Below are 21,559 nucleotides of genomic sequence, written 5' to 3' on the forward strand. Positions count from 1 at the left end.
AGCCATTGCTTTGTGTTCACTCTGAAACATTGACTCTCTGTGAAAGTGTATTAAAATGAACATTTATAATGTTTAATGTTTGTCTGTACAGTGCATGTATGGACAATGACACAATGTGTTGTAGTTTGGGCTGTGTACACCAGTATAGTACACTATACACTATAGTACACTGGATTTGAAGTGAAATGATGACTATGAGGTTAAAGTGCAGACATTGATGGATATTTACATACACTAAGTATAGGAATCAGAGGAATCAGGAATCACCTTAAATAATGAATAATCTTCAATAAAAACATTCAATACTTGGTTGCATATGTCTGGACGGCCAGTCATCAACCTCACAGTTTGAGGTATATTTTGTTTGTATAGTTGTCACTCAAAGTACAAACACTTTGCATTTCAATGTGCCTCAAGGACAGCTATAGACGAGACACTCATAATTGCTCTGTGACATAGAGCAATCTTTTTGGCAGCAAGTCTCTGGTAAATTTCCACCCCACCCCCCTCCCTCGAAGGAGAAAGAGGTGTATCCTACCCCCCCCCCCCTTTTTAAGCAACAGTACAACATTCCAACTAAATCCAGGGAGTCAGGTGGCTGAGCGGTGAGGGAGTCGGGCTTGTAGTCAGAAGGTCCCTGGTTTGATTCCCGGCTGTGTCAAATGACGTTGTGTCCTTGGGCAAGGCACTTCACCCTACTTGCCTCGGGGGAATGTCCCTGTACTTACTGTAAGTCGCTCTGGATAAGAGCGTCTGCTAAATGTAATGTAAATCCTTAGAAACTGCCCCGGGTTGAAATGTTATCTATTGTAACACATCGGGCAGAATGCAATGAATGAGTTGTCATCGTCTTTGTGTATTGTTTCCGTCTAAGGAATGTTGTTGTTCTTTCCTAATCGCATGATTCATGATTAATGGTTGTTGTTAGTACCTGTAAATCTGGCCCGATATAAACTGCATAAAACGGAATAACATTTGGTCCATGTGGGGAATCCACTGGAACAAGGTTGCAGCTCGAAATCAATTTTGTTCTTTGATGTAGCCTACGGGTTAGGTTTTATTCGAGTGTGATAATGCTTTTACCAGAGATGCCGCGAGTCAAGCTAAATGCCAAATGACAGGCGACTACGGAGCAGTACTCGAACCAAATGAATCAAGATATGCCTTGCGCTACACCTCTTCTACCGTAAAATATAGTTTTGGATTCATGACCCATGACACATTTTTTTTAAAAGTAAGTTGGATCTGAGCCATGTTCTTCCTAGGCATGAATACCTGAATGAAGGGAAAAATGTGCTACAGTAGGTAGCTACAGTTGGCTCAGAGTACAAACACACACACACCACACACACACACACACACACACACACACTGGGTGCATGTTTAAATATGGAATCACACTTTTGTTATCAAACACATCCTCACTGTGCCACTGTACTACTTTGAGAAATGTCCTTGAAATTCTTTTGTTTGATGTTTTACGTCGGACCATGTCCTGTTCTCCCAACTGGACGTGCTGTGTTGAGACTTGATGCCTGCTGTGCTTTTGATACTTATGATGGTCTTTTCAAAATTCCTTCTAGCTCCTGATACTGTGTCAGCGTTTATAGTATGATGGGGGGGGGGGGGGGGGGGTTGGAAGTAAATGCTCGAATTAATGGGAGGACAGGATTGAGGCAGTGGTTGTGTGTGTGAGTGTGTGTGAATGTGTGTGCGAGTGTGTGTACAAGTGTCTGTGTGAGTGTGTGTACAAGTGTCTGTGTGAGTGTGTGTACAAGTGTCTGTGTGAGTGTGTGTACAAGTGTCTGTGTGAGCGTGTGTACAAGTGTCTGTGTGAGCGTGTGTACAAGTGTCTGTGTGAGCGTGTGTACAAGTGTCTGTGTGAGCGTGTGTACAAGTGTCTGTGTGAGCGTGTGTACAAGTGTCTGTGTGAGCGTGTGTACAAGTGTCTGTGTGAGTGCGTGTGTGTTTCTCTTGCCGACACCAGTTGGTTGTTCCTTGTAAAGTGTGAGAACCACAGAGAAGGGTTCACATGGCCAGTAGAAAAACATTGAGAAGAGAGATGTCACATGTTGGGAAATTTTCATCAGAAAGAGGTTAAACCTCTCCACTGGTACCAATGGTGTGTGTGTGTGTGTCATCAGTACAGTGCAGAAGTTTAGCTTCAAATGAAGTGCTGGTCACTCCTTCCCTCATAATGAACTAAGAGACACACAAAGCAGGACAGAGTCTGCATATATTTTCGTTCAACCCACACTTCATTACTCAGTAGAGTCACCACACCTGGTTTAGTCAGTAGCCGGGAACTGGGAAATAGGTCATCACTCAATATTGCACATCCACAGAGCTTTCCTACTAATTGTTTTGACAAATATACAAGCGTCCCTCGTCATTGTAGCTCATCTCTTTCTGTTCTGTCTCTGCTCCCCTCCCTCCTCCCCTCTCTCCCAATCTCTGATTTCCCTCACTCCCCCTCCCTCTCATCCTTCTCTCTCTCTCCCACCTCTCCTCTACCCATCCTTCTCTCTCTCATCTCCCTCTCTATCGCCCTCTCTCCTCTCCCCCCCTCCCTCTCCCTAACTCTCCCCCCTCTCTCTCTCTCTCTCTCTCTCTCTCTCTCTCTCTCTCTCTCTCTCTCTCTCTCTCTCTCTCTCTCTCTCTCTCCATCTCTCTCTCTCTTCTCCTCCCCCTCTTCTCCACCCCCCATTCTCTCCCCCTCCCTGTCTCCTCCTCTCTCCCTCCCTCCCCCTCCCCGTCTCTCCCTCTGCCCCTCTCCAGCAGCGGATGTGCCGCCCCTAGGCACGGTGGCATCGGCAGCCCTGCAGAGAGAGCAGGCGATGGACCTGAGCGTGACCCAGCACATGGTGCGCCCTGGGCCGGACCCGGCCACACTGGTCCCCCGCCACCTCCCCCTCCACACGGTATACCAACTTTAAATTGTATTGTTTTCAAATGGCAGGAACAACACAACCGTGTTAACTCATGGGACTAAAGCCAAGCACATCTAGTCCAGGGAGCTCGACGGTTCTCATAGGTTCTCATCTATTTCATAGTCATTGTTTGAATTGCCGATGAGAACCATCTCCGTACTGTTTCAGTGTAAAAACGAGAGCTTCCCCGCAGGCCATTTTGAATGGTCTGTATTATGCAAAGCATAGTTTTGTTCCTAATTCAGTGTCAGTGATACCTCTGGCTGAAATACTGTAATGACTTCATGTTCTGTGTTTTGTAAATTCAGTACAACATGGAGTCCCAGAGGCACCGCATCAGGGAGTTGGACCTGCTGATGCACAAGACCAAGAACAGTAAGGACTGTTTTGGATTTCCTGGTAGTGGTAAAAAAAAGGCAAATGTACACGAAAATAGTGTGGGTGAAGTGGAAAATTCACTAGGAAAATATTTGAATCATTAATTAAGGAACTATCGCTTCAATATTCCTATGGTTGACGCTCAAAATAGTTAATTGACTGGGCTTTCGAGCTGATATACTATAGGGAGAACTTTCATAAGAAATAATTTCAGCTCAGTCACTGAGGAAGTACATCACATGGAAGATTCCATGGAATTTTCCAGATGCTCGTCCACTTTTTATTTACATTTTGAGGAAGGACCTAACGGCTGAAGAATTCCGCCTAGGAAATCAAGAATATCCATCATCATGTAGTTCAGGCATGCCTGTCACTGAGAATGTTGATGCCTGAATAGACCTGCTTTATGTGGAATCCTAATTCCTCGGTTGGGTGACTTTGATTGACAGGCGCCGTGGCGAGTCCCCAGGTGAAGCAGAGACTACGTGACCTTATCATCTCCAAGAAGAATGTACAGGCTGCTCTGGAGAGGACCTCCTCAAACCCCAGCAACACCACCACCCTTGGATACAGGTGAGAAGCTCTATGGCCAAATCCCCCCCCTCCAAAAAACGATCCCCAATTTCCTCAGTCCTGGCCTCTTTCTGGGAACTCATGTGAGGAGAAGGTCTCGAAGGAGGAACGTCGGATGTGTTCCCCTTCGACGAGTTCCGAGATGTAAATAAAACATCGAGAATCAGCCTGGTGGGATGTACTGGATGGGTTAAGAAAGGGCTTTGCTTCTAGTCAGACAAATAATGTTCATGTCTCCAGTTCCTCATACCCTGCATAGTATCGCTACATACAAGAAAAAATCCCCTATTATGTTAGAGCTCTCAACCTGCTCTTACCTGGTTGCTTAGGGAACTGGGCCGGGATCCCGACATGCCCCCGAAGCCACAGATGGTCATGCCCGCTCTCCGTCCTCCACACGAGCGCCCTCTCAGAAGGACAGGTGAGGCCCCGAATGTTTGTTCCACCGTGATGTTTTTGTCGTGGTTGCAGATTCTCATGGACATGATTCGTAGTTGGATTCCTCATATTCGAGACTTGAATGGCTCACGCTGTCTTGGTGAGACTGTGGCTGACGTCTGATGGATTCGAACACCCTGTTCAGTGGTGGGGGTGGATGGGGGAAGCGGGTGTGTCTGTGTGTGTGTGTGTGTGTGTGGGGGGGGGGGGGTGGTGGTGTGGGGGGGAGTTGATCGAAAGAGTTGAGGAGAACGAAAGTCACCAAGCACCCAGGCCTCCAGGGCACAAATGTGAGAGAGAGGGGAAGAGGGAGAGGGGGAAGTAAGGAGGAAAGAGACATTAAAAAAAACAAAGGTAGTGAGAGACAGCCATGTTGGTTACATAACCTACCCAGGGGTACACGTAAAATGACCTTCGTGAGAATCCCAAGCATGCTATGCCTGCGAGGACATTATGAATGACACAAGGTGTGGTTCTGGAGTGTTTCTGCAGACTAGTACATGACCTGGAGTGGTTCTACTATAAAAAGGACATTATTTACCTGCCTTGCCACTGGCAAGATACTGCTGGCTCACAGACATCCTCACACCCACATAAATATACCGACACACACATGCATACACCCTTTTCATCTAAAAAAAACAGCGACAATGGATTCCCCCCCCCAAGTATCCTTTGTCCAGACTAAGTTACATTACTAACTGCCTGATTGTTTTGTAAGGCCGTCTTGCGGTTTAGCCAAAGTAAACATGAAACTTGTATGTAATACTATCTGCTCCACAATGACACTCTTTTGTTCTTTTCGTCAGTGTTGTACATAGCTCTGATAGTCCAATGAATTGCTTTGTGATTTAATATAATTTGTAGGCCATTGTAGTACAACAGTACTTTGGGTCAAACTTAACCTGCAGTTTATATTATTCGCTAAATGGAAACTTGAATCGGATTCCATTTAATCATGGTATTTGTTGTGCGTGTCTGTTTTCTCTTCTCTGTGTGTGTTTTTACACACTTGTGTGTGTTTGAATGTGTGTGTGTAGCCTCTGAGCCCATCCTGAAAGCTAAGCCTAAGACAAAGAAGCATTACTCCAGACCAAACCCTTTACGACGCAAGACCAGTGCCCCACCCACTGTCAAGCACCGGACGCCGGAGACTCTGGGTAGTGTAGTCTTCCCTACACCTTGATATCTTCTAGTCCAACCTGCATCTGTATCACTGTAGAACTGTATAATAGGCAGCTCATTTGGCACATTACACCAAAACGGTGAAATGATGTCAAAGATTTCCTACTTGTTGTTTTTGATACCTTTGAGGTGAGGTTGTCATTCAGTGTACCATAAAACGATTTTAAACAACTCACAATGCAACAGTTGATTTCCCCAGATGATAAGTCTAATGTACAGTGTGTGCTTTTGGCTGATTGGCTGTTTCTCTCTTCTGTTCTACAGACTCCTCCCCCAGCAGCAGCAGCACCCCAGTATCAGGCTGCAGTTCGCCCAATGACAGCCTGCGATCTGAAAGCGGGGTCATCCCACTCACAACTGGATTGACTCTTGAGGTGAGACCCAGTAGCCCCTCCCCTCTACTGACTCACCTACTGTATCCACTAGCACTTGTTCAGTTTGATTACACATGCTTGGCTTGATGAAACAGGAAAGGTGATGCTATATGCAAACCTGGCTAGCAGCAACTACCTAAATACATAAAGTAGCTACCTGATGTAACAGCTAATTGTGCACATGCTGTTGCCAGAAAGCTGCAATTGCTAGCTGACATTACACCAACAATACTATGCTTTGACCTACTTCATAAAAACCTACCATGGATGGACACTGATATGTATTCAGATACTGTCACTCGCCTCTCTATTTGTCCCAGTACTAGTAAATACAAACTAACATTTAGTATAATTTGATAATAAATGTAATATGATGCGAAGTCCTAACACAATGAGTAAGGTAGCTGTTGGAACTTAAAGGAGGAGTGGACACATCCAGTTTCCAGTTTGTTGCCACGTGATGTACACAGTGCAGACATTTTTTTAATAAAATCCTCACAGCATAGAATCTGGTTCTGTTCCTGTGTGCCTGCTTGGCTTTGCCAGATCTCTCAGAGTGGCATGCGAGCAGTGTCATGTGACTTCCATTCAAACGAATGCAGGCACATTTTTGCCATTTTTGCCTCTGTTTTGTTGCATTGTCACAAGTCTCCCCCCCCCCCCATACTAGAAAGAGGAGTGGTAGGGAGTGGAGGACTGCAGCCGTTTAGCTATACATGTTAAGTAACCATACAAAAAAAAACGTTATTAACTTTTTATTTCATCAATATTGTCCGTTGTGTTATTTCCTTTAAACACATTTCCCAGACTGTGAATACAGTTAGATCAAATGTCCACAAGAAGGGACAATGAGTTGTTTATCAGGGCTGGAATGTTTTGCTCTTCATACTTTCACTACAAAATAAAAATGAAAATCAGATTAATTTACTTAAATCCCTTCCTCTGGTCAATTAGATTACTGTTAGGTCTTGGAGCATTGAAAGACTGTTTTATTTAGTTCTGCTGATACAGCTGTGGACTTGCAGTTCAATGTTAATTAAAGGTCTTATTTGTGCGGCGTGGGACTGTGCAGTTACGGCCAAATCATGTTTTAAACAAGGAGCTTTGAGAAGGTCAGACGGCTGGTTAAACTATTAAGTCTATGTCATTTGATCCCCCTCCTCATTTAATTAACCATTAATACAAATGTGTTTACCACAGTGCTCTGCACTGAACCTTCCATGGGTCTGAACAGGCAATTACTGCTACTTTGCTCTGTCTTGTACAACCGTACAACAGCCTGGCTCTAAACACTCATCTGAAATCCCTTCAAATACTTTTGCGCTTGTTGCTGTCCTGACCTAGAGCAACAGATAGTGGAGTTTGCGTGACTGGAATCAAATAATACTTTGATTTCATTATAGTGCCTCAGAACGATCTTAAGTGGGGAAGGTTCGGCCATGAGAAATATATCGCACGCAGTTTAAGGGCCCTTTATAACGAACAGTAGTCTCTCGGTTCATAATCACACCGCATCAGATTAGAAAGTGTTTATATTCTCAGTGGCCTGTTGGTTTGGTACGCCCATTCAGAACATTCCACAGGGCTACTGGTCCATTCCAAAGTGATCAGTGCCAGGAGCGATTCTCCTACGACCTCTCGCACTGTTGACTGCATGTGGATATCCATCCATGTTTGGAGCGTGACGTTGTTGTGCGTGTGGCACCCGGCAGGTCCAGAGGCTCATGCTGCAGGATGGCATCTGTTCCTCTGCAATGCCCACCATCACCGCCGGGCTGCCCGCCCAGGTGAGACCCCCCCCCCCCCCTGCTCACACGCACACGCATACATATACAGTATACACAAACACACTTATATACCTGTCCGTACACACACACATATACACATCCCCCCCACACACGTACACGTCACACCTACACACACATCCATACATATACAGTATACACAAACACACTTATATACCTGTCCGTACACACACACATATACACATCCCCCCCACACACGTACACGTCACACCTACACACACATCCATACATATACAGTATACACAAACACACTTATATACCTGTCCGTACACACACACATATACACATCCCCCCCACACACGTACACGTCACACCTACACACACATCCATACATATACAGTATACACGTCCATACACACACACATACACACATAGTTATGCACGAACACACTTATATACCTGTCCGTACACACACACATATACACATCCCACCCCCACACACACATGTACACATCACACACACACATCCTTTTATAGACATCCATATACACACACACACACACACATATATACACAATTATGTGTAACAGGCGTAGTCGCGCTGTTTGTCAGTCACTCCGATCTTTTCTGAACTCGGGAACTCGCACGACCACTAACCAGCCACCAGCTGAGTTTAACCAATTCAGATCGGCTACACTTGCACGCTCACACACACACGTTATGCGCTGTCTGCTTTGGTTTCTTTCCTCAAGTTTCGTCCAGTTTACCATCTGTACATTAACCGTGATCATCCAGATAAGGTCCTTCTTACGGTGGAGTTCTTGACCACGTGCCTCCCGTATCGGGGGCCATCTTGTCTCTCTCTGTCCAGCGCCTGCAGCCTGTCCTCATCCTGGAGCCTAACACCGGCCTGCTGCACACACAGCTGCTCTCCGGTAGGACACACACACATACACACACACACGCTAAACAAATACTTCCGTGTAAAAAAGTATTTTCAACCTTATTGTGCACTGGGTCCACCTTCATGAGTGCAGAACAACAACAGCAGCTGTTTTAAAGCCGTATTTTCTGCTCACTTTAGAATGTTCATTCAGAAAAGTCATAGGCATTATAAAATGGTAATCCATTGGTCAAAATATGTGGGAATCCTGACACGGTGTCTTTGTGTACTGAGATCACTCATAGTGCAACTATGCCCTCTACTGTTCATCCAAAAGAAGTGGGCGATTTATCCTGTTGATCTTGGAACGATGAGCACAGAGATCATGCACTATCTTGTTATTGATCTGAATGTGGGAGTGAACCGAAATAGCTAGTTTCTCCCCGAAACGTTTTTCTGTCACGACCCGATCTGTGTGTTGTATCAGAATGTGTCTCTACAAACAAAAGGTCTACGCGATTATTCCGAAGTTTCAACCAATTTTCTCTCTCTCTCTCCTCCTCCTTCTCTTGTCACTCACTCTCTTTCCATGCCTTTGCTTTTCCATTCGCTTGCCCCCCCCATCCTTAATCTCTCCCTCCCTCCATTTTGCTTCCTCTTCCAGTCCCTTCCTCCTCCTACAACCATTCCGTCCTCCATCTCCTCTCGCACCCCCCTTCCCCTCTCCTCCGTGGCATGAACCCCGCGTCCCTCCAGAGCCACTACTCTTCCTCCTCCTCTCCCTCGTTTTCCTCCTCCTCCTCTTTCTCCAGGGCGGAGGCGGGGGGGTGTCACCGCCCCCTGGGCAGGACGCGCTCGGAGCCCCTCCCTCAGTCGCCCCCCCACCTGCTCCAGCACCAGCACAGCAAGCTCCTGCTGGAGAACCTCAAGGAGAACACACAGCTGAGGAAGGTGAGACAACACACCCGTGCGTGTCAGTATTCGGGAAGTGTACACTGGGGGATTGTCGAGGTGTGTTCAATAGACAATATAGTCGCTCTCACACACACACACACGCTTCACGTTTGAACACAAGCACTATGCGTAATCATTTCGATCATTGGACACTTGATGATGGCTGACACTCTACGACAGTCTAGTCGTGTTTCGAGGATCATGTGTCGTTTCTTTGTACCTACGAGATGTGTTTGCCTCTTCGTCGATGTCGGTTTTTCCTGGACTTGTCGTCTTGTCTGGAACAGCTATTTGGTCAACGTGGGTTGTTTTGAAATGTGCTTCATGAATGACACGTGCTGTTGTCGTATCAAAAGAAAAAAGAAAAACGCAGCGATAATTCCTCGGTCCACTCGACCTTTGACCTCAACACTTTTCCCACGCCCGTCCACAGTCGATGACCAAATCCAGCGAGAAGCCCCGCCTGTCCCAGATCCCCTCGGAGGACAGGGACCCAGAGGAGTCGGGCTTGGGGTCCGGGCCCCTGCATGAAGACGCCTACCACAGAAGAAGAGCGTGTGTGGAGCCCCACTCTGAGGCCTTGTCCCAGAGAGACAGCATGGCGGAGCTGGGACATCTGCAGCTGTCACTCACACTCAGTCAGGTATGTTCTCCTCACACACACACACACACACACACACACACACACACACACACACACACACACACACACAAACAAACACACACATACACTTAACCATTACAAGCTAGTACATATACTTGCCAAGAAATGCATGTATTGCTAATATTGTGTGTGAAATGAGTTTGTACACCTGTCCTTGCAAAAGACAGTTTGGCATATAATACTCATGTAATCAAGTATATATTGAACCTCCAACAGAGGGCACTATTACACAGTGGTTTAACATGTTACGAGTTTTTGGTCATGGGATGTCAGTTTGTGTGTGTACTTGTGTACAGTGTGACATCTTTTGAGAAATGTCACACTGTGCATGCCCCAATAGAAAAGAGTTCAAGGAACATTATTTGTATATGATCTTTCTGAAGAAGCTTTTCAGATGTTTGCTAGTCCCACTTTTCCTATTTGTTCTAAAACATTTGCCTTTTTAAGTGAGTGTTTTTTTATGGCTTCTTTCAATAACTCTCTCCTCCCCTCTTTTCTCCTTTCTTCTGCTCTTTTTTCTCCTCACCTTTCCTTACCTTACCTCTCTTCTCCTCACCTTTTTTCTCCTCACCTCTCCTCACCTCTCCTTTCCTCACCGTTTTTCTCCTCTCCTCACCTCTCCTCACCTGACCTCTCCTTTCCTCACCTTTTTTCTCCTCACCTCACCTCTCCTCACCTCTCCTCCTCTCTAGCCATTCCGCTGGGGGGAGCAGCAGCGCCACCTCCAGGCCCTGCACAGACAGTACACTGCCCACTCGACAGACTCCAACCACTTGGCTGTCCCCGTGCTGGTGGTCCCCCCGGTGCCAGGCCTGGCCCACAGGCCCCTCTCCAGGGCCCAGTCATCCCCGGCCTCCACCTCCCTGCCTCCTCCTCCACTCCAGCCCTCCTCCAGCACCTCTGAAGTGGGGGCCCTGTCTCTGGCCAGGCCAGCGTCCCCGGAGCCCTCCGCCAAGCTATGCTTTACCACTGGTAAGACACACACACACGCACACACAGAACCTGTGAAACGGAATGGAAGAGTCATTTTTCCCACTTATCTAATCCAAAAAAGATCCACACACTGGCCGTATTACAAATGTGTTATCATGCATGCGTTTTGTTGCGTACATGTGACATGTGAAACATTGACCTGAGAGAGTGTGTTTGTGTCTGTCCAGGTTTGGTGTATGACTCCCAGATGTTGAAGCACCAGTGTGCCTGTGGCGACAACAGCCGTCACCCAGAGCATGCTGGGAGAATCCAGAGCATCTGGTCCAGACTCCAGGAGCGTGGCCTGAGGAACCAGTGTGAGGTGCGACTGGCACGCACACACACACACACACACGCACGTCTCACTATTGTAACTGTAACGCACATATTGTACACCATGCTGTCGCAGCCTCCAATGAATTGCATCCCAAGATTCTATAATCAAGGTGTGTGCGTGTGTGTGTGTGCACAGTGCATTCGCAGCAGGAAAGCTACAATGGAGGAGCTCCAGTCTGTACACTCTGAAGAATACGTGCTTCGCTATGGGACCAACCCACTCAACAGGCTCAAGCTAGACAACCGCAAGCTTGCAGGTGAGACATACACACACGTACACACACGTGCACACGTGTGTGTAGTCACTTGGGAGGTACAGGTAGTTCACGTCCATCACTTACTTACATGACTCAAGCATAAGCTCTCTTTATGTATTCTGTCTCATGCTCTCTCATAGACACACATCCACACACACATACACACACACACACAATGTCACAGGTATGTATTAAACAAAGCACTAAACATTTCTCTATCTTGTTTCTGGCAGGAATCTTATCTAAAAGGGTATTTGTCACGCTACCATGTGGAGGAGTTGGGGTGAGTTTCAAAGAAAACACGCGCATGTTCACACACACACACACACACACACACACACACACATACCCTGTAAAACACAATGGAAGAGGAATTTTTCCACTTATCTAATCAAATTACAGAACAGCAAACATTACATGCCTGATTATGTGTCATTACACAATTAAGCTAATAGGGCTACAAATAGCTGATGGTGTAGCTGTTGGCTGGGTCCGGCCTCAAACACCAATCAGAAATCAAAGGCTACGTGAAGGTGACACAGAGGGATGGGAGGGAGGGAGGGAGGGAGGGAGGGAGGGAGAGAGAGAGAGAGAGAGAGAGAGAGAGAGAGAGAGAGAGAAAAAAGAAAAGAAAGGGGGGGATGAAGAATTCACGGCCTGGAGGAGTGTCTGAAGGGACTGTTCTTGAGTGAGAAATCTTCCATTTTGGAACCAGGTGAATGGGGTAAGTGGGTAGAGACTCCGGGGAAGAAGGGAGGAGAGAAGAGGAGAAGGCCGAGGAGGAGAGAAGATCCAAAGAGGCGTGTGTGAAGCTAATGGCTCAACGAGATGAGCCGTATCTGGACAATACGGACACTGAAAGTATGGACGGGACGAGCAGAAGGGGGGAAAAGGATGAGAGGGAGCGGTAGAGGCGGACGAACGAAGGGCTGCTTCGACAGGATGACGCGTGATGATTACAAAGAAGAAGACGAAGAAGGGAAGAAAAAAAGAGCAGAGCCGGAAAGGGAGATGAGTGGATGAAGGAGAGGATGAGAGGGATAAAATGAAGGGTAGGAGGGAGAGAGAGGGAGAGAGACCACAGAGAGGAAGAGAGGGTTGCATGGTGTCGATAAGGCGCCTGATCTGCCTGGGTTTCCGACCCCTGGCTCCTCTGGTGGAGGGAGCTGATTGGAACAAGATGGCGGAGACGGTGATAAAAGAAATTCCTCTGATTTCATTGTTCCGCCGTGCCAAACCGCCAAAAATGTGCGTTTAAAAACATGGAATAACAAAGAGAGAGAGAGAAAAGAAATGGACGGGGAGAGAGAGAGAGAGAGAGAGAGAGAGAGATAAAGAAAGAGTGGGAGAGGTGGAGAATATGAAATGTAGCCCCCCCTCGCCATCATCGGCAATTTCAAATCACTGATGTGTTGACGTAATATCTGCCACACACACTCATAGCCCGGCCTCCCCAAAACACACACACGTACTGATACCACATAATGACTTACATGAAGGTCTGCCACTGCTCATTACATAGTCATATGCACTTGACTTTGTAATGTGAAGCAGTATTCTTACCACAGTCTGTCAGCACTGTTCACCTCCTGTCCTGACTCATCTTGGTAACCTAATTGCTTTTCCAGCCAATCGCCCATTCTCTTGACAAATGAAGACATTTTCCACAGTTTCTACTTGTTTTCATCTCTTACACCCCCCCCCCTCCCCCCACAATACACACACTCTCTCTTTCTGATTGGCTCGTACCGTGCGTTTGGCAGGTGGACAGCGATACGGTGTGGAACGAGACACACACGCCCACGGCGTCTCGGACAGCGGCGGGCAGCGTGACGGAGCTGGCGTTCAAGGTGGCACAGGGCGAGCTCAAGGTGAGTGTGTGTACGTGTGTGTGTATCAACTCTGCCAGTGACGTATTCCTGGCAATATCAAGGCCATTGCTCACATGGGTTTAGTTTGTCAACTCTGTAACATGTAAATACTTGGATATGGTTCCAAATGGACCTTTTTCACTTGCAGTTACTGATAAAACACCCCAGAATGTTCCGTCTGTGTGTGTGAGTGCTCTGTATGAATGCCCACTAGAATCCCAGAAACGTAGTCCATATACAAGAACTGCAAGAAGAGCTTGTAGATAACTAGCGGGCAGTGACGATTAGTTGCAGTGTCAAAGAGAATGCTTCTTTCCTGTAGAATGGCTTTGCAGTGGTGAGGCCCCCTGGACACCATGCACTTCACTCTACCCCCTTGTAAGTACAGCCTTTTACACTTGTGCGCGCACACACACACAAACACACACACACACTACCAAGAACCAGGAGGTCTCCACAAAGAATTTCTTTTTTTCTTTTTTACACATCAAAAACACATTCCGAAAAGAGTGTGGGTGTGCGTGTGCATTGTGTGTATGTATTACTGGCTCAAGGCCTTAGGCAACCTATGTCCTTGGATCAATTATTTTTTCTGCTGTCAACGCTGCGTATGTGTGCATACATACGAACGTGAGCTCAGGCAGTACTCGGCTAACCACATTCAGCTGTGTGTGTGTGAGTGTCTGTATGTGTGCGTTTAGCACTGCTTGTCATTGGTTATTTATGGGCAATAATGATATTTCTGGATTGAGTGCTTGGACTGTAGATAAGATAAACTGTACACACTCGCAGATTTTTATGACTCCTGCTGACACCGGCGCTTTCGACATTCCTCCTTTTGTTTCTTCATCCCCTTTCCCCCCCCCCCCCCCCCCCCGATTCCACACCTTCTCTATTGAGCCAGAGCGCAGGGTTTAAGCAGTGTGTCGATGTGGGATGTCACTCGGTGAACTGTGCGGTTGGAGTCAATAAAAGTCTTGCGAAGCAAAATATACTTTGGTGGCCATTTTTTAAAATACATTATTGCACAAGTGTCCCCACACTGAGGAGAGTTCTAGAATGTCTCCCTCCTTGAACCCAATGTAAGCCAGGACGTTGTGCCCTATTACGTACTGTCAGGGGGTCATTTTGGGGACAGTCTCTTTCAAGCTCCCAAAGCTGGCATCAAGGTTTATCTTGAAAATGCCACCCACTCGCGGTGTGACAGAACTGTAGGGACGTGGTATCCTGAACGACACGTGTGTTTGTCCACAGTGGCTTCTGTTTCTTCAACTCTGTGGCCATCGCAGCCAAACAGCTCCAGCACAAGCTCAACGTCAGCAAAATCCTCATCGTGGACTGGGTAAGACCTCTGTGAGAACTGGTCTCCACATGGATGTAAAGACAAACATGAATACACACACACACACACACACATACACGTACTGTCCTGCACACAACACAGTAGATCATCAAGGCTGAACTGCCGTCCCTGGTCCACACATGAAATCTAAACAGTTAAGCACAAACATATACAGGGTATACACACACTACACAACATCACACACATTCATTGATATGAATCAGGGTGTCAGCAAACAAACTCGTCTCTGTACTCCATATGTGTCCTTGTGTATCGCCCGTCTTACACACACACACACGCGCGCGCAAACGCACACAACACACACATGAAACGCAAGCAACAGGAATGATAATCACAACCAGTTTTTTCAGTACTTACATTATGAAATGTTGTGTCTTGCAAATTAAAGTATATTTCCATCCACTTGTAATTTGGATTTGACTTTTTGCTACATAAATACCCATGTAGATACCATGGAGATTTTGTATCAGTCACTCATTCACTAAAACTAGCTGGGAAACTAAGTGTAAGTAAACTAAGTCAAAACTGCTTAATAAACTGTACTTTCAAATAAACTGATAGCACCAGAACACACCTGACAAAGTCTTCCAACGAGAATAAATGGACCTACTATCCCTCTCTCCTCCTATATCCAGGATGTTCACCATGGCAACAGTACCCAGGAAGTGTTCTACAATGACCCCAGTGTGCTCTTCATCTCCTTGCATCGCTACGACAATGGCAACTTCTTCCCTGGAAACGGAGGGCCAAATGAGGTTAGTCACAAATCATGATATCTAATAGGCAGGTGCAGCTGTCAAATACATGCATCAAGCTTTCCGTTTGGTAGATAGGGCTGTCAATCTAATGAGTCAGTGTCAGTTTTTTTGTTGGCAGATTTGAGGTATTATTGTCTTTATTTTATTAGGTTTAGGAATTGTATCGAAATTAACCACATTTATTAGGAGGTTGGATTGTAATAGACTTATCATTCGCTTATTTAATTTAAATTAAATTATTATTATTTCCTTATTTTAATTTAAGGCAACACAGAAAATATAGACAAGCCAAACCATAATTCAACTGCAGATGTATCCCAACTCCCATTTTCATTGTAGGTCTATGAAACGATTGTCACATATACACACACCCCACCCACACACCCCATATCCTATACCCCACACACCCTAATTGTCCTATCTTTCCACAAACAATAACCAGAATAAGAGCCGTCACCATAACCTGTCTTGACAGGGGGACTGAGGGAGGGGGGAGGGGAGCTGGAGGGGCAGGCGGCAGATGAAACGCTCAGGGGACTTGGATGTGGCTTTGCCCCTAAGTGGCTCCCCAGACCTCCGTAGAGATGTGTGGTAAGCCGCTGGAGCCTCGTAGTCTTCCCTCCCCGCATCCCGTAGGTACGAGACTCTCCAGGGGCCAGTGGCAGAGACGTCAGAAGCTCATGGTATGAGTGGACGTCGCAGGGCACCGCTGAGGAGAGGAGTGTCCATTAAACATGAAAGACGCAAATGACAAAGGGAGGGAGGAGAGGAGGAACAACCGGAGTAATGGAGGATAAAGAGGAACTGTGTGTGCTTGTGTTGTCTTGGGGTTTTGTGTGTGTGTTCGCGAGACTAGTTGGCAGAGGGCAGAGTGGCTCATGTGTTTTGCATTTTCCCTGTGAACATCCCGTCCACAAGTGAACTCAGATTCTCGACTACGCACATGACTCCCTTCTCACACACACACTCGCACACATTCACATGCTCACACACATCCACACACTCAAAGAAAATCACCAGACTTTGTTGCCAAGAGTGTGTCACTCACAGCACTCACCCACTCCTCACCCTGACATTGACTGATAGTAGAAGGCTCAGAGAGTAGCTGAATAGCTGCTTGCAGGACTGCAAAGAGAAGGCAGGAATGTAGGGCCTTCTTGTTTTAAGACCTGGGTCTCGATTAATTCACCACCGCAAGTAGGGCTGGGCGGTATGGCCTCAAATGTTTATCACGGTATAATTTTATAATTAATTTAATTTTATAAAATTATATAATTTTTATAAAAGTACGGAAGGTAACGGTATATATCACGATATATTAGTTTTTCTTAAAATTTCAAGTTGGCTAGTCTACCGAACTCGGATTTGGATGGGGTACGGCAGGTGTGTCGCATGAGTTGAATTTTTCCAACTTTTGCAGTGCTTTGCCACAGAAAAAGAGCTAGGCTAATATAGCCTATAGAATATAGAATAATATTCCCGCACATGCCTTTCAGGTGGTGCAAAAGATTGCTAGTGTTTCCACCTTTGGCTAGCAAAATTTGACGACACAACTTACAGGGTATTGTTTGTTGGTCGATGTCGGATAACTTGAAACCAAATCATTTCCAAACGACAGAAGAGGCCCCCTTTTTTTACCAATTCTTCTTCATCCGGCAAATCAACCCCACTGGCGTTATTTTCAGACATCCTTAACGCTTGCTTACAGTTACACTTGCCAACAAAAGCAGCTTACTCCAATTCATGTTTGCGTCCTCTGGAGTTGCGCATGGTTGTTTGTTGACTTTCATTGGCGGGCACAATGCGTCCATGCTTCAAAGTTTTTTTGTAAAAGATATAAATTTGAACTCAGGGAGTCGTCCCACGGTTGTGACCAACATTTTGTGCAATGACCGTAAACACCACTTGTCAAATCCCAAAATATGTTCCTCTTCTGTCATAAAGCTGGAACCCCTGTTTGGGAGTGTAGTTTTGTTGAGGCACTGAGTGATTTATAAGCACATTTGACAAATTGTATCAAAAATCAAAATCAAGCAATGTGGGTGTCAAATTAATGGCCAGCCGTCTTTCATTTAAAAACTGTAATCACTCCCTCATGGAGTGGAAATGCGATGCAGTCCTTCCTCATTTGCTGTAATGTCAAAGTTTGCAACTGTGGTGCTGATTTGGTGAATTGACAGTAATCTGCTATATAATAAAGCCACTTTCAACACAGCTCTATGGAGAGACGTATAGCTTATAAATATGGGTGAGTTTAGCATGTTAGCAACGTGACGACACATGAAAACGTTAGGAAGGCAACCCTTTCTTAGTCTCTCTCTGTCGTCTGTCTCTCTCTCCTTCTCTCTTTCATCTGCTTCTCTCTGTCTCTCTCTCTCTGTCTCTCTCTCTCTCTCTGTGTAGGTGGGTGTGGGGACAGGTAAAGGATTCAACGTCAACGTGGCCTGGACAGGGGGCCTGGACCCTCCCATGGGCGATGCAGAGTACCTGGCAGCATTCAGGTAACAGCAACAGCTACACCTTCCTTATCCAATCAAGCGGTGGGACACAAGATGAATAATACTTTACTGATCGGGAATGATAAGGCCTATAGTAATGTTTTTGTAACACAAAAATCTTTTTAGAGATTGTTAGACAAAGTGAGGCTATTGCCCCTAGAATCCGTTTGTAGATCATTTCTACTTCGTTTGGAAATATTGACAAATATTGTACAATGAACTGTTGCATTCAGAACAAAGAGTATTATTACTATATGCATTCTATTTTATAAGAACTACAACAGAAAAGGGACATGGGACATGACTTGGACCTAAAATACTTGAAACTTGACTTGAACTCCATCCCAAACACTTGGCTTGGACTTGCAAAAATGACTTGTGAACCCGTGTTGTAGCCTAGAATGAAAGAATGTGCATACTGTCAATTTCCCTAGCCTCCCTCCTCCGCCTATTTAGGCCTACAGTCTCACAGTTTATTTTACATAGGGCACATGGTAAATCCTTGTGGGCGCACGGCGTATGCCTGCATATCGCCTAGACTACACCCCTGTTGTGAACATCTCTGATAACTCCCACCACATTTCTCCTCTCCACTTCATTCAAGCCACTTCCCCCGAATGAATAGCTCAAAGTCGGTATGCGGCGCAGTGAACTGAGGGTTCTGTCAGCGACGCGGGCTCCCAGCAGGCGATTAAACATGATGTGAGGTCCCTCGCCACCGCCGCATACACTACACTCAGTGGGTGGCCCCCCTCCTCAAAACAGGCAGGATGCTAAAGGCTAATGACCTAGCCAGGCTCCTGTGTTTACAGCTAACGCTAATGCTAACTAAGTGGGATTTGAAGACTTTTCCCATGTGGACAGTTTTGGCATGTGGTTTTAGGCAGACTGTACTAACGGTTTCTCAAATTGTGGTACAGGCAGAAGAACCATCTTAGTGAATAGATTTCCAGACAAGTGGAAAACCAAATAGGAGTGATAGTGTTCAATGCTCAGTTTTACCTTTAAATGTAACTACCATCCCAAGCATAGGTGTAGAAGGTGTTACCCAATAGCTGTTACAAAAAGTTTCCTTTGTACCTTGACTACTAGTCATTTAACTGGTGGTGATCGACTTGCGAAGGACCTCAGCAGAATTGAGCACCAGTACCTGAAATGTGGAACTTTTGAAGTTACCACCCTTGTCTCGCACTCACAAATATTGTTGAGCTCCAGGACCTAAATATCAACAGAACTGGTGAGCACCGGAAACCGGCCTGAAGTCTGAGACTGAAACTCTTGATTCCAACATAGAATGAATGAATCTGCAGTTTAATCTGAGAGGATTTCATTTGAGCATTGGGTTCTGTTTTGGACACTTTCTTGGACATCACAGACAACCAAAATGATGCACCCATTGTGTAAAAAAAGGTTTTGTGGCTCATTTAATGTCGGTAAAAAGCAGAATATTGACATACTAATACAGACATCTCAGTGGTTTCATCAGTTTTCCTGATTAGGAAAGAAGGGCCTTTCCTCTGCCTCCCATCTTCAGGTTCACCCTCTCTGGGGTCAGACCCCTAGCGTGTGTGTGTCACACACATGTATGAGTGCGTGTGTTGAGAAGTTTGAAGTAAATCAAGGGGGTAGGATTTGATGTGGTGGGTTTTGTTGTGTAATCTGGAGGAGTCCCTCCATGCTTGGTGGTTTGAAAAACTGAGTGTCATCAAGTGTATGTGTGTGTACATTGTGTCTATATGTGTGTGTACATGTATGACGGGACAAAATTAGCCAGAGGACCTAACTGTGTGTGGACGTGTGTGTGCATGAATACATGTGCATCCGGTGTGTGTGTGTTAGTGTGCAGTCATGTTTGCTTGTGACCATGTGTGCACTTGTGTATCTGAGGGGACTGCAAGGTCTGGCGGCGTGCTTTCGGGTGTGTGTGTGTGTTGGGGGGTTTTGGGGGGGGGGTGGCTAAGACTCTGTGTGGGAGGAGGTAGGAGGTTTGGGAAGGGGGGGGTGCATTGTTAGGGAATCCAAAGGCGGCGTAATTAAGCCCAATGGATCCCAGATGGCTGGCTGTCAGTGACGTGAGAAGAAGGACGAGCCCCTAATTAGAACCAGCCGCTCTGAAACGCCTTTGAACTGCCCGACGCAGAGAGAAGGAGGGGCAAAGAGGGAGGAAAAGGTAGAGAGAGAGACAGACAGACAGACAGACAGAGAGAGAGACAGACAGACAGAGAAAGAAGGCGGGGGGTGGTTGGAAGAGACAGATGGGGGAGAGGGGCTATAGAGAGAAGAGAGGGAGGAAGGCAAAAAGAAAGAGGGAGTTAGAAGATTCATCTGGCCTGGGGAGTCAATGGCAGCAGGAGCAGGAGCAGAAGGGGTGGAGGAGGAGAGGAGCGAGGGGAGAGCCATCCCAGAGGGTTTGAACAGAAAGTGTATGCTGCCGTCATGGTCAAGGACTCCACTTAGGATATGTTCTAGTGCCAGTGGCTTTGATCTGTTCCTTGTGGTCACCTTCACAAGCACCACAGAAGTAGCTTGTATTTCCTCCTAGTCATTCCACTTTTAGATATGTTATATAAAATGTATCTACAGTTTTTGTATCTCTTGTTGACAGTATGTCTTTAAAACTATTTTTTTAAACAATACAAAATAATATTGTATTTGCCCCACATGGTACATTGACCAAATCTTCAGGTGTCACTCCAGGAAGTTAATAATTCAAGTTGCAAACTGCGGAGTCACCACCATGTACTTTTCCTATCACTTTTTATTTCGCAGCCAAGCACATTTCCCCCCCCATCCCCCCGTCCTCCCCTAACTTAAAAGCATGTGATACAATCTGTAAAGTTTACATCCACTTTGGCTGCAGAACGCACACTAGTCACCTCATAAAATGCATTTGGACGCCACATTCCAGAAAGGTCCAGAGTACAACAAAGATTCTCCATTGAAAAGGCTGGAGAAGTCCTGTAGACTCCACTTAACGGAAAACCATCCCAGATTGGGGTTCCGTGACATTCTTCTAAAACCTCATGATCTAGCTTTCTGTCTTTCCTCTTTATTGCCAGAAAACATGGATGACGTTCAAGAGTTGGAGCTTGACATCTGTCTTTTTATCTTTGAGTGTCCCTTGAGAGAGTATTTTCATTTTTTATTACGTAATATTAGACGTTTTTGGACAAAAAAAACGATTTGTTGTGCCCTATGTGCCTACAGGACGGTGGTGATGCCGATAGCCCACGAGTTCTCTCCGGACGTGGTGCTGGTCTCTGCTGGTTTCGATGCAGTGGAGGGACATCCCGCACCCCTGGGGGGCTACAAGGTGTCAGCCAAGTGTAAGCTCCGTCAGGCAACTTACTGTATACACACACGCTGGCCGACACAGACAT

The 21,559-nt window shown here is 46.1% G+C and overlaps 1 protein-coding gene across 5 annotated transcripts in view; it reads left to right on the plus strand.

Moving 5' to 3' along the window:
• LOC134018188 (histone deacetylase 7-like) overlaps positions 1-21,559 on the plus strand; it is a 41,951-nt gene that overhangs the window by 15,286 nt on the left and 5,106 nt on the right. For all 5 annotated transcript variants that reach the window (XM_062458072.1, XM_062458077.1, XM_062458093.1 and 2 more), the window contains 20 exons: positions 2,779-2,921; positions 3,239-3,305; positions 3,758-3,881; positions 4,211-4,302; positions 5,360-5,479; positions 5,769-5,878; positions 7,591-7,665; positions 8,495-8,558; positions 9,171-9,457; positions 9,894-10,103; positions 10,817-11,096; positions 11,285-11,418; positions 11,569-11,689; positions 11,923-11,972; positions 13,453-13,560; positions 13,883-13,938; positions 14,815-14,902; positions 15,559-15,678; positions 18,085-18,182; positions 21,387-21,505. In XM_062458072.1, coding sequence (XP_062314056.1) covers positions 2,779-2,921; positions 3,239-3,305; positions 3,758-3,881; positions 4,211-4,302; positions 5,360-5,479; positions 5,769-5,878; positions 7,591-7,665; positions 8,495-8,558; positions 9,171-9,457; positions 9,894-10,103; positions 10,817-11,096; positions 11,285-11,418; positions 11,569-11,689; positions 11,923-11,972; positions 13,453-13,560; positions 13,883-13,938; positions 14,815-14,902; positions 15,559-15,678; positions 18,085-18,182; positions 21,387-21,505 — 2,466 coding nt within the window. The remainder of the gene's footprint in view (positions 1-2,778; positions 2,922-3,238; positions 3,306-3,757; positions 3,882-4,210; positions 4,303-5,359; positions 5,480-5,768; positions 5,879-7,590; positions 7,666-8,494; positions 8,559-9,170; positions 9,458-9,893; positions 10,104-10,816; positions 11,097-11,284; positions 11,419-11,568; positions 11,690-11,922; positions 11,973-13,452; positions 13,561-13,882; positions 13,939-14,814; positions 14,903-15,558; positions 15,679-18,084; positions 18,183-21,386; positions 21,506-21,559) is intronic.

This window comes from Osmerus eperlanus, chromosome 1 (genome assembly GCF_963692335.1).
Source record: "Osmerus eperlanus chromosome 1, fOsmEpe2.1, whole genome shotgun sequence".
Classification (NCBI taxonomy): Eukaryota; Metazoa; Chordata; class Actinopteri; order Osmeriformes; family Osmeridae; genus Osmerus; species Osmerus eperlanus.